This window comes from Diospyros lotus, chromosome 12 (assembly GCF_014633365.1).
Source record: "Diospyros lotus cultivar Yz01 chromosome 12, ASM1463336v1, whole genome shotgun sequence".
Taxonomy (NCBI): Eukaryota; Viridiplantae; Streptophyta; class Magnoliopsida; order Ericales; family Ebenaceae; genus Diospyros; species Diospyros lotus.
Genome location: NC_068349.1, coordinates 11,836,015 through 11,853,178, shown reverse-complemented (window position 1 = coordinate 11,853,178; position 17,164 = coordinate 11,836,015). Strand labels below are relative to the sequence as shown.

The 17,164-nt window shown below is 32.5% G+C and overlaps 1 protein-coding gene across 2 annotated transcripts; it reads right to left on the bottom strand.

The window, feature by feature from the left end:
- Positions 1 to 266: 266 nt before the first annotated feature.
- On the bottom strand, positions 267 to 3,105 carry LOC127787276 (uncharacterized). 2 transcript variants are annotated; one of them, XM_052315240.1, is made up of 4 exons: positions 2,856 to 3,105; positions 2,490 to 2,691; positions 1,857 to 1,915; positions 267 to 727 (listed from the first exon to the last, which is right to left on the bottom strand). In XM_052315240.1, the coding sequence occupies exons 1-4, from the start codon at positions 2,913 to 2,915 to the stop codon at positions 569 to 571; spliced, it is 480 nt and encodes a 159-aa protein (XP_052171200.1). In that variant the 5' UTR covers positions 2,916 to 3,105; the 3' UTR covers positions 267 to 568. The 2 variants fall into 2 exon arrangements, with proteins under 2 accessions (XP_052171200.1, XP_052171201.1); XM_052315241.1 differs by having other exon boundaries at positions 272 to 727; positions 2,490 to 2,676.
- Between the last annotated feature and the right edge of the window lie 14,059 nt (positions 3,106 to 17,164).

The following is a 17,164-nucleotide window of genomic DNA, read 5'->3' as shown; positions in this document are numbered from 1 at the left end:
AATAAAAATAGTTTTCTAGATGTCTATATCAAAGCTGTTAAGGGAGCAGACCATAAAAGTTAATAGCGCAAGGGAACCGGTGGGGAAGCCGAAAGCGTAGCAGTCGGAACCAAACAAACTGTGAAGTGCCATAAACTAACAGATACCTGCAGCTCATTTAAGAAGACAGATTCCAATTATGTTTCTTTATTCACAATCACATTCGTTTTTTAAGGAAAGAAAAGAAAAGAGAAAACATGCGCACTGGAGACAAACACCGTCAACCGCCATCCTTTTGCTATTTATGGTAACAAACGTTATATAAATAATGCAAAGATTTTTTATATGTCATATATATATATATATATCGCCTTTATATTTATCAAAGCTTATGGTATACAACTTTTTTTTTGGATACATAAGAAGTATTTATATCAAGGGACACGAGTTCTTTCTACTCCATGACTTCATGCCTGTGACGAGGATGTTTTTACTTAGACCCACAAAAGAGAAACAAAGAAAGTAAAAACGAGAAAGAAGAGTGGATGTGAAGGGGGATTGAGGCATGCATAACATATAGGGTTGTTTGTTAATTATGAATAGGAGGTTTTTTATGGGGTTGGGCATAGTCCATGACAACTATATCTTCTTCCAGAGCAGCGTCTTCCTTGGAATCCATTGTTTCCTTGAAATCATCCCTATGTGACGTCGTAGGTCGCAGCATCCGTCGTGATTGCCTCTTCCATTCCTGCATGCACAAAGAATCGATTTGAGATCTGTCGACACTATCATCATCGAGTTGCCGGTGAGCAGCATTTTGCATTTTATGTGATAATCTTTATGGTGCATTTAATTCAAGACGGTATGTGTTTTTGTTATATATTTTCAGAATAAAAAATAATGAAAGTTTTTAAAACAATGTTGTCTTCTTATGAATTTTATTTCATGGTGTGGCCATTTTTCTTTGCTAATCACAGTGTGGCAATTCCGGGAACCAGCGAAAACATGTTTTGCTCTTCTAAAAACTGGGTACGTGGTAAGGCAAACTTCGGGAAAATAAATGCACAAGACTTTCTGTTTTACGTATTTGTATGTAAATTTCCTTTTTAAGACTTGTCTCTACAGATCAACTATTCAAATCAATGATTTTATGATCATAAATGAGTAATTTTATATATATCTGCACCTTTGACACCAATTTTTCAAACTCGAATTATCTATTTTTGTGCATGTCAAGCTGTCAACAATGGAAAAGCAATGGCATCCTTTGTAAGAGCTTGTTGCTTGTTGACGGTGATGGGCGAATGAGTGTTTCTCAATCTCCATTCCCTTAATTAGCTCCGTAGTAGTAATAAGGAAAATGCTATATGTATTCAAGAAAAAACATCAGGTTTACAAACGAGATGACTATTTGGCCCTCTTAGCTAATCTGATATTGATAGGCCGACTTGGTAGAATTCTCAAAACACTATTCCTTTATTTTATGTTATTCATGGAAAACAACTGATAGGAATTACGTATGATAATTAAAAGCAATGGCATTTTGGTAATTTCATCAAGTCGGACCACATGTAGGACTATATATCACTGTCTCATTTCTATGCATAAATTATATATATGAATTTTCTAGCTATTTTGTTTTTGTACATAAAAAAATAACTGTAAATGTGAACCAAGAAAAGTGAAAAGATTCAAAACTATTAACTTCTTCCTTATCATGAGATATTAGTAATCACCTGAGTCACCCAAGGATAATTCTCTAGCTAATTGCATATATTTGGTATTGTTGATGACAAAATTCTGGCTATTTTGTGAGCCTTTTGGTTGTTTCTGTACTTGCATGAAGCAAAAAATACAAAAATAAACTGAATTATTACCTCCGTTTTTGGTGCCATTCGCAGAGACTCCCGAGAAGATGATGGTATCATCTCATTCCCTGAAAGTTTTGCAAGTATTATAATTAGTGACATATATACTCAACCATAGGAAAAAGATCAACACACACATATTTGATAGAAACATCAATATGTTTAAGACGATATTATAAGATATTTGAGTGTGTGGGCAGCCGTACTTCCTAGATATCATCCAAATTAAGAAGATTTTAGCAATATACAATAGTGGTTGAAACAGAGATAAAGAGATGTAAAACTTCAAGTTAATTAGTAGATGATAATTTTCAAGGTGGTTATTTTACTGTCCAAGAGCCAAATAAACAAGACAATTATAAGGTTACCAGGTTAATAATGTGTTAGAATTTATTCCAATTCCGAGGAGTTTGTATAGAATATACAGCTATATATATTAGGTTATGATTGCAATAATTAAGTGTACTGTTTATTACTACAATATTATGTTGATATATTTTGTATAAAAATTAATATATTTTCCGTATATATATATATTATTGCATGGTATATATGTACAAAGAGAATCTTCTGATATCTTGTGATGCATGCACAAAGAAAGAAACCCGTACTACGTATAGTTGAGTTTCAATTTCGGCAGACCTTTCTCGTCTTGCTGTGCTTTCTGGGGAGCCTTTGTTTCTATATGCTTTCTGTACTTTGCATCATCCCAGCTCTTGTGGATTTCTTTTCCATTTAGTTTTTCCTGTTTCTGCATTTTCTCTAATAAACAAGGGCTGCTGGCACTTGGTGGAATCCAAGTCTTTTGAAACTTTTCTTTCTCCACTTCCTGATGAACCGAACCCTGTACTTGCATTAGTCACTAATTCCTTGAAAAACTTTCACAGGTGGATAATTTAGATGGAAATTAAATTCTGTAAGAATAATATGGTTTGGCAAACTATTTCAGAAACATAGATTGAAAAAAGAAAAGAAAACATAAAGAAGAGAAGACCTATATATTCTGACCTTAATGGCACTGCAAGCATGCAAAGAGGTAAGGCATAGAAGGACCACAAGAGAAGACATAATGAGAGTAGTGATGATGATCTAGGGTTTCAGTGTGAAGTTTGAAGTGCTAGGGTTCCATCCCAAGTATTTGTAATGCAAAGGGAAAAGGGTGCATTAAATGCAGGGCTATGAAGGAGGTGAAGGAAGTTGTTTAAGAGAACATGCAGGTGTTTGGGTGATGAACCTCCAAAAGATATATATGGGGGCCTCCCATGTCCCCTCTTCCCCCCCTTCTTAATCAATTAATTGGGGGCCCCAAAAGTGAGAAGAAGCACTGTAGATATGAGAGAGAGAGAGAGACAGACAGACAGAGAGTCCCATGTGAAGCTGCCAAAAACTCCACTCCTCGTCTTTGTGATAAATATTACTACAGGGACTAGATACTAACAAGAACTCAATTAAACCACTAGCACAAGTTACTTTGAGAAGCCACTTGTAAGTTAAAAAAATGAAAAATCTTAAAAGCCAAAGTTTTTCTCTTTAGGATTACGGGAGAGTATACTTTTTCGCTATCATTGGTTTCAGTTGATTTTACCGACACCTAATTTTCGACCAATATCACCATCATTTTTCGATTGGTTAGTTGAGTTTCAATTGGCCATCACCTCTAATTCACCATTTTTACATCTTGTTTGCTTGTTTTTCCCTTCCCTTTTCCTTGGCTTATGATCTTTTCCCTTTTTCACATTTTCTATTTTTCTTGAGCCATTCTATTCCCAAATACCCTTTCTCTCAAACCCTAAGCTCCAAAGCCCTTGTTCTGGCTTGTTTTGCTCGTATATCCAATATTGTCTTAATGTAAGGCTGATTAGTTGTGTCTTTCTAGTAACTACTTCAAAATCCTTAATTATTTACTAATCTTTCTTTGGCCTTATGCAAGATTAGCTATGGATTTTCCCTTGATTCCTCATCCATAGGATCTAGGGAAAGAACTCCGAGTAGCATCTTCTCAACCTCTTTTTTAGATATTTAATCGGTCAATTTTGTCTCTATTTTGTGGATTCTTAAAGATTAAACTTGTTTTGCATAGGATGAATTGATTTTGAGGCTTGAGACCTAGTTGCCAGGTTTAGGTTGTTTTGCGGTTCATGTAACTCTAGTTCTTGTTAGTTCTTAATTATCTAGGTTTTAGCTTATGTTATGGCTTTGAAGCTTTGTTGCTTGTGACCTTGCTTAACCATGATGTTTTTGTTGTTCAAGTTGAGTTACTTTTGTTATTATGTTGTTAGGTTGGGTAGTTTTAAAAAATAAAGGCTTAATGTGTTATTTTACAGCATTGTGTTTATTTTCAATTTTGTATATAATTTAGGCTTTGTTCTCTTTGTTATTTTTATTTTTTTAAATTTTTAATTTTTTTAAATAATGAAAATATGTTTTCTTTCATATTTTCAAAAACATATTTTTGAAAATAAAAAATATATATAAAGAAAACTCGAAACAATAAAAAGTCGTTTTAATTGTTTTCATCACAAATACACTCAAAATTTTTAAAATGCGGAAAACATTACAAATAAAAAGAACGCATTTTTAATAATTTCAAAATAAATATTTAAAATAAAAAATTAAAAATAAATTTAAAACAAAAAATTAAAACACGAAGACAACAGTGTTACTTTTTTATCTTTCTCCATTCCCTAATGTTACAGCTGACTCCTCTAGCCGCCTTCTTAATCGTCACCAATTCTACTGGGAGTCGGCGAAGAGAAGTCAAAGATGAAGGGAGAATGAAACGAAAAGAAGAGGGAAGAAGAAGAAGAAGAAGAAGAGGAGGAGGAGGAGGAGGAGGAGGGAGAAATCAAGAAAAGAGCTAACATATATAGACGAAAAGTCAACATATGGAGACTCAATGAAAGACTTACGGCCTAATCTCACAAGACTATAGACCAAGTAAAGGAACTGTTTCATTTAAGTCAAAATATATTCATTTTTTTTAAAAAAAAAACTTCTATAAAATTAAACTTAGCCAGCACTTGTACACTGCCTATACTATTATACTTGTGCTCAGTTCAAATGACTTGTTAATCGCATGCATAAAACACAGCCACAGTCAGTCAGAATAATGAAATTCACGGAGAAAAAAGGTAAAAGAAAAAAAAAACCAATAACTGTACTTTGGAATATGCAAAAGTTTATGCTGTGAAAATCATTGGTAAGTATTTTAGGATCCAGAAGAAGATCAATTAATTAAAAGGATGTAGATTTAATTATACACGTAGCTAGGTAGATGAGTTATGGATTTATATATTATATAGGCTCTAGCATTTGAAAAACAGCAGCACCATTATAAATTCTAGTACCGACAATTAAGAGTGCAAAAGTTTCGGAACAATGTTGTTTCCGCATTAAAGGCCTGGCTAGCAAAGTAGGAGCTGGAACTAGCTAGTGGCTTGTCTTGTTAACTGAAAGATATACACCACAGCCCACAGAAGGCAGTGAGTGGGGGTTGAGATTTGAGCATGCTTCAGCCATAAACGAGGCAGAGGATTCGTATACTCCCATTAAATCCCCATATATAATATTATTATATTATATTATATTATATATGCACTCGCAGCTGATCTCCATTGACAAGGATGGCGCATTGCAACTTTGATACAGCCAGGCCCCACTGAGGTATGGCAAGAGAGAGAGATGGATGGGGGCCGGAGACAAGGCTAGATGGGGAAACCGGCAATGGCACCAACGCAGCAGGACATGGGAACCCCACCGCCGGTCGGCGAGACCCGATGCCTCGTGGCGGGAAGTCCATGTGCCGGTGGCATGTGAGAGATACATACATACACTGCTGTGCACACCAAATCCCTGTCAATTGCTCCCATCATCAACTAACTTTCCTTTGTTTCTTCTTCTTCTTCTTCTTCCACCTTTTTGACTGCAACGAGGAAAGTTCATGCGCGGATGCGACCTTCTTATGAGGAAGATGATATATACATATATATGTATATATAAGTTGTTTTGCTCTTGCTTTTGCTTTTGATGATAAAAAATGATATTCTCTTATATAAGGAGAGAAATATTTTGTTTTATTGTCTTTATTATCTAAATTATTTTTATAAATTATTTAAAACTTCAAAATGAAAATCAATTTCAATTATTTTTTATTTAGTGTCAAATATATCTTGAGGGTACTTGTAAAATCAAGTTTATGTCATAAGGTTCAAATAATTTTGTTCTATCAAAATTGGTTTTGAAATATTTGAAACATAAAGTAAAATCTTTTAAAAGTAAAAGACAATCTGTCAACCAGCTTTGATAGCCTATCAACCGGTCAAAAGTTGGTTCTCGATCAACTATGGTCGACAGCCACTGCATACAAACCGATTAACTATTTTTCAGCATGTCGATTGTTTTTCAAATTTATTCACTAATTTGTCGACAAATTCTATAAATTTGCAACCGTTTTTTCTTGTAGACTTTGTCAATGGCTAGTTCTAGAGCTTATTTAATGCCTCAACTATCACCAACGGCCATAATTTTCAAAGTTCTCATCAAGCTCTATAAATACAAACTTGGTGGAGCAATTAAAGCGGTTAGAGAATTCATTGCAAGCATTTAAATGTCCCAACTACTCACAAGTGCTCAATTCATTATAAGAAAAATAGTTTTTAGTTATAGAATTTAGTGATGAAATACTTTCGTCACTAATTAACAATGGATATTCGTCACTAAATTTTTATAATGGATTTCTGACGAATAATTCCGTCACTAACATTTTTTAAATTTAGCGATAAAAATTCGTCGTTAAATAATTTTTAATAAATTTTTAAATTCAGCTATTGAAAAAATTCATCGCTAAAAAAGAAAATAAAATAAAATATAAAATAAAAAAACTTTAGCAAAGGAAAATATATGTCGCTAAAAAAAGAAAATAAAAAAAATAAACTTTAGAGACAAAAGATATCCGTTGGTAAAAAAAGAAAAAAAAATAAATTAAAATATAAAAATTTTAGCGATGAAAAATATGTCGCTAAAAAAAGAAAAAAAATAAATAAAAACAAAAAGCTTTAGCTACAAAAAATATCCATAGCTAAAAAAAGGAAAAAATCAAAAAAATTATATTAAAAATAAAAAAAATTAGCGACGAACATTATCTATCACTAAAAAAAGAAAATCAAAATAAAAAACTTTAGCAACGCAAGATATCCGTCACTAAAAAAGGAAAAAAAAATTATATTTTTGTAACTAAATTTATAAAATGTGAAATTCATACTTTAATTTCACATTTTAACAACTAAATTTATATTTTTGACTCAATTTATTTAAATACACTTTAATTTTTTTTTTGTGACACCTTAAACTTTTCGTTATTTTGATTACATCTATGTACTTGTATTTATCTTCATTTTTTTTACACATCAAAGTAAAGTAGTTAAATTGATTAAAGAATACATATATAAAAATTAAATTAACTTAAAAATATAAATAAAGAAGTATAATTAAATAACAAAAAATTTAAGTGACTGTAGACAAAAAAATATAAAAGTACATAAATAAAAATCTAAATTTTCCCCATATACGCATACATTTTTTAAAGATATTAATCTTCCTTATTCAATAATATGTTGTCCTTTAGCAAATACCCTTCTTTTTAATTGAATAATATGCAGATAAAATTTTAAATATCCACGATATTGAGATGATACATTTCACTTGTTTTAATATCACGCTATATAATTCAGGAGTTTACACAGAAACTTAGTAATGTTACTAAAAATAACCTTTAACAAAATATTTATAAAAATTTAATGTGAAATTCATAAAATATTTAAATTAAATTTAAAATCTGATTTGATAATGAAAATTTTTGTAGTTAAATATAAAATTTATAAAAATTTTAATTAAATTCAAAATTAATGATCGTTGTTAAGTTGCAAATTAATAAAATATGAAATTACAAATTAAATTCAAAATGAATGATGGAATATTTTGAAAATAAGTTTGGAAATTTTTCGGGGTGCAAATGTAATTTTGAAAAGTTTAAACAAAAATACTATAAAAAATATTTTATACACATGATAAACCAAGGAGTCTTCCAAATCAACTGGTCGCGCAGGGGTGAGATTGGCAGGTCTAAGGTTCAATCCTAAGGAAAGGCATGAAAAAAGCTCTCGTTGGAAAATAATTCCAATGTCGCCACGTGGCTGCTGGTGGGATTGCCAAGTGGCAAGTAGAGGCGAGGCCACGCAGCACCCGAATAGAGCGCGAGCATTGCTTTTATTTTTTTTACCATTGCTGATTCAGCATTCCGTCACTGTTTAGAGATGAAACGTTCTCCGTCGTTGAACAACGACGGAATTTTCGTTGCTGAACAGTTACGTGGAACATTCTGTCGCTAATTCCTTCACTAAATTGCTCCATCGCTAATTTTCGTCACTAAAATTTAGTGACGCCAATTTTAGGGACGGAATTTGAAGCTTTAGCGATGGATTTTTTCGTCACTAAATGCTTGATTTTTTGTAGTGATTGTTTTACATTTTTCTCTCTTTTAAGGCTTTGTTCTTCAATTGTATTCATTACTTCAAGCCTTGCATTATTTTTTAGAGAATTTGTAACTGAGAGATTCATTTCTCTTATTGTTATCTCTTTGTATTTTCCTAGAAAGTATGCTAGAAAACCTACTTTGATAGTAGGAGATTGTATTTCTTACTCTTAGGGACTAGATGTCCTACTTGTGATCAAGTAGAAGAATTTAGTGAAGGTTTTAAAATCCTTAATTATGAGTTAATGTAGTAGATTAGGCCATTTGGCTGAACCACTCAAAAATTGATTGTCTTCCTTGCTTTTATTTTCATAGCATTTATCTTGTCAAGCATTTTTATCAATCAATATCATTTGCATTAAATCTTCACTTTGAGGTAGAAAATTTTTAAATCAAACCAAAGTTTTTAATAACCCAATTCACCCCTCTTTTTGGGTTGTGGTGCCATTGCTAGTCAATCCTATCAATTAGTATCAAAGAAAAGCTTCCTCTTTTTTTTAAAAAGTCTAACAACATAAGGTAAAGATCCACATATGTCACACATTTTTTGTTCATCTCAATTTGAGGGTCAAAGCACCTCCCGTCCTCCTTTTTTTGATGGTATTAACTATGGTTATTGGAAGAAATGCTGTCTTGTTTCTCATGTAGGACATTAATATCTTGCTATCTATTAAGAAGGTAGCAAAACTCCCAGACCTGGAAAAGATAAAAGAGTGGACAAAAGAGAACAAGCGAAACGTGGAGATAAACGCAAAAGCTATGAAGCGAAACGTAGAGATAAACGCAAGAGTTATGAACACGTTGTTCTGTACTTTATGTCTCGAGGAGGTCAACCAAATATCAACATGCAAAATTGCTAAAGAAATATGAGACAAATTAGATGTAACAAATGAAGGCACAAAACAAGTAAAAGAAACTAAAATCAATTTACTTATTCATGATTATGAGTTATTTACCATGAAAGAAAATGAATATATGAAAGAGATGTTTACTAGATTCAATAAAATTGTTACGGGTTTAGAGTCTCTAGGAAAGATCTATACCAATGGTGAAAGAGTAAGAAAGATTTTGAGAAGCCACCCTAGAGCTTGGGATCCAAAAGTTACAGCTATAACTGAATCTAAAGATTTAGACACATTATCCTTTGATAATTTGCTAGGCTCACCCATGACTCATGAAATTATGATGAAAAAAGATGTGGAAGAATATTCAAAGAAAACTTAAAATGTAGCCTTTAACGTAGACAAAGAAGAAAAAGAATCACAAGATAGTGATGATGATGATTTTGCTTTACTTGCTAAAAGATTTAATAGATTCTTTAAAAAGGGGAGATTTAACCAAACAAAGAATTTTAAGAAGGATAAAGATAAAAAAAAAGTTACTCTAATGAAATTCGGTGTTTTAAATGTAAGAAGTTAGGTCATATAAGGACCAAGTGTCCTTTGTTGAAAAATAATATCAAGAAAGGAAAGAAGGAAGCCTTAACTACATGGAGTGAAAAAGATTCATCATCAGCTGATAAATCTCAAGTGGAAGAAGTGGTTAATCTATGTCTAATGGCCAAGGAGAAAGATGAAGTATCTGCTAGTTTTTCTTCTCATTCAATTTCTAACTTTATATTTGATGAATTACATGATGCGTTCAATGATTTGATGAATGAGTTTGAAAATGTTAGTTTGAAAAGGTTAGTTTGAAAAATAATGTTTTAAAGAAAGAATTAAAATCTCTAGATGAAGAAGTAAGTTCATTGAAAAAGGAAAAAGGATCATGGGATAATGAGAAAAAGGTTTTGATTGATGAAAAAGAAAGCCTTTCTAGACAAAATGAGGATTTGAAAGAGTTCTTAGAAAAGCTAGTAGAAAGCAAAAAGAAATTGGAAATGATTTTGGGAGCTCAAAGGAATTTTGGTGATAAACAAGGATTATATTTTGATCATTTTTCAAAACAAGGGAAATAAGATCACTTTTGTTAAATCTTTTTATCAAAAATCTATTTCAAATAAATCATTTCATAGACCTTTATTTCCAAGAAATAGGATTACATGCCATTGTTGTGGTAGGCATGGTCACTCAATTAACAAATGTTTATGAAATATAGACCTTTATATTTCAAATGTTTTATAAGAAACAACCCATATAGGTTTAAACAAAATTGGGTGCCTAAGGAAAATGTTTATACTAATATGAATGGACCCAAAAAGATTTGGGTACCAAAGGGAACAACTTGATTTCTTTTGTGGCATGTTACTCTAGTTTCAAATCAAGTAAGGAGCAAGTGGCTCCTTAATAGAAGGTGCTCCAAGCACATAACCAAGGATGAGTGGCTCTTTAACAACATCCCTACAAGTATAGAGGTAATGTAGTATATGGAGATACCTCCAAATATAGATTCTTAGCATTGGTTCAATTTGCTTTCCAAATTTTATTTTAAAAAATGTGTTTTTGGTAGAAGTCTTAAGCATAATTTGATTAGTAATAGTCAACTATGTGACAAAAACCATAAAGTGTGTTTTGATGCAAATTCATGTGAAGTCTTATGTCTAAGAACAAATGAAATAAAATTAGTAGGTAATTAATAGGATAGGAAATGTTTACATTGTATATTTAGATCTATCTTTATCAAATATAGAAAATTGCTTTGTTGCTTCTATTACTCAAAATTCATGGATATGGGATAATAGGCTAGGACATGATAGCATCAGTGTTCTTAATAAAATATCTAAAAATGATATTGTTAAAGGATTTGCCTAAATTGAAATATAAAAGAGATCACATTTGTGATACATGCATGAAAGGTAAACAAATTAGTGCATCATTCAAACCTAAAAATGAAGTGTCAACCTCTAGGCCCTTAGCTCTACTTCATTTAGATCTTTTTGGACTTATGAGGACACAACGCCTAGGAAGTAAGCAATATGTGGCTGTTACAGTAGATGACTACTCTAGGTTCACTTGGGTTGTATTCCTTGCATTTAAGAGTGAAACATTCAAATATTTTGAAACATTTTTGTAAAAAAAAGTTCAAAAAGATAAAGGCATATGTATTTCAAATATTAGGAGTGATCATGGGGGGAGAATTTTATTACAAGAAATGGTTAGAACAATATTATATGATAAAAATCTTTCTAAATATTTTTGGGCGAAAACCGTAAATACCTCTTGTTATATCTTAAATAGAGTTTCCATAAAACCTATCATAAATAAAACCCCTTATGAATTATATAAAGGAAAAAGACCAAGCATTTCATATTTTTACATCTTTGGTAGTAAATGTTTTATCTTAAACAATGGAAAAGATGCCTTAGACAAATTTGATGCTAAAAGTAATGAAAGAATATTTTTAGAATACTCAACTCAAAGTAAAGCATATAGAATATTTAGCGAAAAAACACTAGTGGTAGAAGAGTTAATTAATGTTGTTGTAGATGATCTAAATGTCTATCAAAAAGCTCGTGTAGAATGTAATGATGAAATAAATCAAAGTTTAAAAAAAAACTCTCATTAAAACATAAAGAAGAAAATCCATCAAATGAAAATGTTCTTAATTAATAAAATATAGCACATGAAGAAAGAGAACCATCATTTTTATGAGAAAGAAAGTATGTGGAAAACAATAAGATCATAGGAGATCCTTCTAGAGGAATTAGGACTAGATCATCTCTTAGGAATGAATGTCAGTTTGTAGCCTTCCTATCTCAAATAGAACTTAAAAATATTAAGGATGCCTTGAATGATAAAAATTGGATCATTGTTATGCAAGAAGAGCTAAATCAATTTAAAAGAAATTGAGTATGACAATTGGTTCCAAAGCCTAAAGAACACCCAACCATAGGAACTAAGTGGGTATTTAAGAACAAAATGGACAAAAATGGGGTTGTCATTAAAAACAAAGCTAGATTAGTGGCTCAAGGATATAACCAAGAAAAAATGATAGACTATAATGAAACTTATGCCCTCGTAGCTAGATTAGAGGCCATAAGAATGTTGTTGGCATTTGCATGCCATAAAAATTTTAAACTATATCAAATGAACGTTAAGAGTATATTTTTGAATAGATATATAAATAAGGATGTGTATGTGGAGTAATCTCCTGGTTTTAAAAATCCTCAATATGAGAATCATGTGTTTAAATTCACTAAGGCATTATATAGTTTAAAACAAGTCCCTAGGGCATAGTATGAGAGTCTTAGCAAATTTTTTTTAGAAAAAGATTTTAAGAAAGGAAAAATAGATACAATATTATTTATTAAGTCTCATGGCAAAGATATTTTATTAGTTCAAATTTATGTAGATGATATTATTTTTTGATCATCAAATGAATCCCTATGTGAAGAATTTACAAAATTAATATAAGGGGAATTTGAAATGAGTATGATGGGAGAGTTGAAATATTTTTTAGGATTCCATTAGACAAGAAGATAGGGGGATTTTCATATCCCAACAAAAAAATACATAAGAGATCTTCTTAAGAGATTCAATATTCAAAATAGCAAGTCTACTGCCACTCCCATGAGTAGTTCATCTTATCTAGATAAGGATGAAATAGGCAAATTGGTGGATAATAAGTTATATAGGAGTATGATTGGATTATTGTTATATTTGACAACAAGTAAGCCGGACATTATGTTTAATATTTGTCTATGTGCTAAATTTCAATCTAAGTCTAAGGAATCCCATCTAAAGACTGTAGAAAAAAAAAATTAGGTATCTAAAAGGATCATCTAATATAGAATTGTTCTATCCAAAATCAAATGAATTTGATCAAATGGCTTATATCGATACAGACTATGATGGTTGTAAAATTGATTAAAAAAATTTTAAAAAAAAGAGTACTAGTGGCTCATGCCAATTTTTTAGAAAATTCCTTAGTATCTTGCTCTAGTAAGAAACAAAATACAGTTGCATTCTCTTCCACTGAAGTTGAATATGTAACAAATGGAAGTTGTTGTGCTCAAATCTTATGGATGAAATATCAACTAGAAGACTATGGCATAAATCTTCTAAACATTCCAATAAAATGTGATAACATAAGTGCTATAGCCTTAACTAAGTATCACATATTCCATGCTAGGACTAAACACACTGAAGTCAAGCATCATTTCTTTAGGGACCATGTACAAAAATGAGGCATCAAATTAGAATTTGTAGATACAAAACTTCAAGTAGCGTACATTTTTACAAAACCCCTAGATAAGGTCAAATTTGAATATTTTAGAAGTGAACTTAGAATTATTGTATCTTGATGCGGTATTTATTTGTTGAATGTAATTAAGATATTTTTGGATGCAAAATTTTATATGCTATGTGGTTTAAAATTTTGTTTGAATGCAATATCCTCTTATTTTTCAAAAAGCCAAGAGAAATCGGTCGACCAGTCTCTCAATACTATCGACCATTTCTTAAAAACGTTTAACCGGTCCTTCGAGTTTGTCGACCGTTTAGACATGGCGTATATTAATATTATGATCTAAGGGAAAACGGTCGACCAATCATTTCTTTCTGTCAACCGTTTAGGCCAAAACTGTCAACCGCTTTTATCAAGTTGTCAACAGTTTATATCATGCTTTAAGTAGAACAGACGACCGTCAGGTTGCTCATTCAAGCAAACCCTCCTCCATTCTCTCACGCTCCCGAACTCTCTCCCTCATTTCTCTCTTCGTTCAACCGATTTTCTTGTCTATTCGACTAATTGATCCGTCAACTTTGCTTCCAATCTTCACTATAGAGCGTACTAAGTTCCCTATAGTCGGGGGAAAACCCTAGCTCCAACGAACCCAATGTAATTCAACAAATCGTAGACAACCAATGCAATATGGAGCTATTTTCCACTTTATTCGGGCCTCATGACGTTCTATTGGGTAGGTATCTCGATATTCCTTTTCTTAAATCTATTTGCTTTCCCTGTCTAGAGCATTTCAAAAATTTTGGTTGGATGCAATTCATTTCTTTGCATAGGAATGTCTATGTTAATGCTGTGAGGGTGTGCTACTGTAATGCTTCAAACTTATTCCATAATTATCCACCCCAAACTAAATTTGGGACCAAAGTGTGTGGTAAGTCATTTGAAATCAATACCTCCCTTATTTATAACTTGTTTGGTATCCCCAAATGTGGTCTTATTTATCAATCTTCAGAGAGAAAGCCACATGTTGCTTTTCAGGATGAAATCCTTACCTATTATATAGATTCGGTTTCACAACTCTCTATGATGAATCATTTGCACCTCATTTGTGCTCATATCTAGATCCCTCACAAGGACAATTATGCCTAAGTCACAAATTAGGATTTGTGGCTTATATATTGCATCATTACCCGTCAACGAGTCGATCTATGCTTTATCATCCTTAATCAAATGATTGGTGCTTTTTAAAGAAAAAATCATTGTCTACCTTATAGCATGATCCTAAGCTCAATTCTAGACGATAAAGTTGATAATCTAAGCAATGTTAGGCACATCTTTATCCATTCCTCCCAATTTCTTAACCAAGCCTCTCTAGTTTAAATGGGATATAAGGAAGATCGAGAGGGAAATTGGATTAAATCTAAGAAGAGAAAGGAAATTCACTTGTCAAAGGATGAGGATGATCATTGTAGCGGCTCTCTCCCGGATCATCCCGCTAGCATAGGAAATCCGAAAGGAGATCATCACAAAATGAATACAAGAACAATAAACTCAAACTAAACACTATATATATATATATATATTTTACTTGCTCACTAATCATCAAGAGCCAAAATAAAATATCTTCACATTTGCTCACTATCAATAAGAGCTCAAAATAAATATTACACACTCTTAACATTATCATCTTGGGCTTACCGCCCATACACTTTTCAAATAAAGGGCACTAAGGTTCTAACAACAATTGAACCCTCTATTTCCTACCCTCAACATTACACCCATAGATCTTGAGGCTGGGACATCCCTGTACACAACTAAACCTGGGCTCTAGCCTCATTGGACTCGCCCTCAGCAATAGCTTATCCCTTACTTGGAATGATAGGAATAAGCAAGGTGAGCCACAAGGCTCAACAAGTATATATATTACAACAATTGAAACAATAGAGTCAATGCATGGATAAACCAAAATGGAATAGACCCGACTCCCCAAGTACGAGTAACATTTCCCATTAGATCCCATCATTATTATCATTCCCATGCCATTGCCATTATGCATTTCATGCATCATTTCATTTCTCAATCATTATGATCATTTCCATGCCATGGTCATTATGCATTTTATGCATCATTTCATTTCTCATGAATGTATAATTTTCCATGCAGCATATCGGCCCTCAAGGCCTTTCATTCACATGCATGCATACATATACATAGAAAAATCATTTAGCCATTCACTTGGCTTGAGCATCGCCTACCAAGTTTATGGCCGCCTTACTCGCGTCAGGCGCTCTTTAGGATATCCTTTTCTCATCCGCGGTACATAGCCACCACGCAAAATAATAAGTGCACAAATAATAATATCATGTAATGCTCATGTAGGTTTCAAGTAAACATATCAAACATGCTACATTATTAGCAATGTTCTCCTCATAATCATCATGCACACTTAGCAATTTCAAGATTATATCCTCACATGAACCAATGATATTTTCATCATATGATTTGGCATCATTCATTGAGATTCATTTCCATACCATAAATAATACCATGCAATGCTCATGAAGGTTTTCAAGTAGACATATCGACATGCTTCATTATTAAAAATGTTCTCATCATGATCATCATGCACACTTAGACATTTCAAGATTTTATCCTCACATGAGCTAATGGTATTTTCATCACATGATTTAGCATTATTTGTTGGGATTCATTTTCATACCATTTCTCAAGGTCAAATAATTTAATTACATGAATTCACCATTAACAACTCATGATTTTCATTTTTAATTCCCACCATTAATTAACTTCCCCATTTTTTGGAACACCTACATATCCACGAGATGATTTCAAAGCCAACTAAAACATCACAAGAGCTTTGGGGAAGAATTTCAAGCAATAGAAAATAATCGGACCAAAAAGAAAGAATCAATGTATTCTGTTGGTTAACCGAATGAAAGAGTTAGTCAACCGACTGAGGACTTACTCAACCGATGAAGAAGAGTTAGTCGACTAAATGGGGACTTGGTCGACTGAGTAAAAACACTTGGTCGACTAATTAGAAGCTTAAATTATCACTTGGTCGACCGACTGAAATCATTTGGTCGACCGACTGAAACACTTGGTTGACTAACAGAGGCTTATATTATCACTTGGTCGACCGACAGCCCACTTGGTTAACCGACTAAAACACTTGGTCGACCAACTGAAATACTTGGTCGACTAACAGAAGCTTAAATTATTACTTGGTCGACAGACTGAAATACTTGGTCGACTAACAGAGGCTTATATTATCACTTGGTAGACCAACTAAAACACTTGGTCGACCGATTGAAATATTTAGTCGACTAACAGAAAGTAAAACATATACTTGGTCGACCGATAGAAATACTTGGTCGACCAATCAGAGAACAAAACACTTACTTGGTCAACCGATAGAAATACTTAGTCGACCAACTGAAAAACAAAACACAAACTTGGTTGATCGATAGAAATGCTTGGTCGACCAACTGAGAACAAAACACATACTTGGTTGACCGATAGAAAGACTTGGTCGACCAACAGAGGCCTGAAACTTAAAAATAACAACGATAACCCACAAAACTCAACATCTCAAGCAAGATACACCAAACCTTGCTTCTCTAACATTCCTAATCAATCAAGTGTCATT

Bases quoted from the DNA above. Each gene is read 5' to 3' on its own strand.
- LOC127787276 (XM_052315240.1), bottom strand. From the start codon at position 2,915: ATGTCTTCTCTTGTGGTCCTTCTATGCCTTACCTCTTTGCATGCTTGC. The intron at 2,692-2,855 runs GTCAGAATATAT...ATGCAAGTACAG, and splicing joins ATGCTTGCAGTGCCATTAAG to GGTTCGGTTCATCAGGAAGT. The intron at 1,916-2,489 runs GTCTGCCGAAAT...CAAAACTTTCAG, and splicing joins AGCACAGCAAGACGAGAAAG to GGAATGAGATGATACCATCA.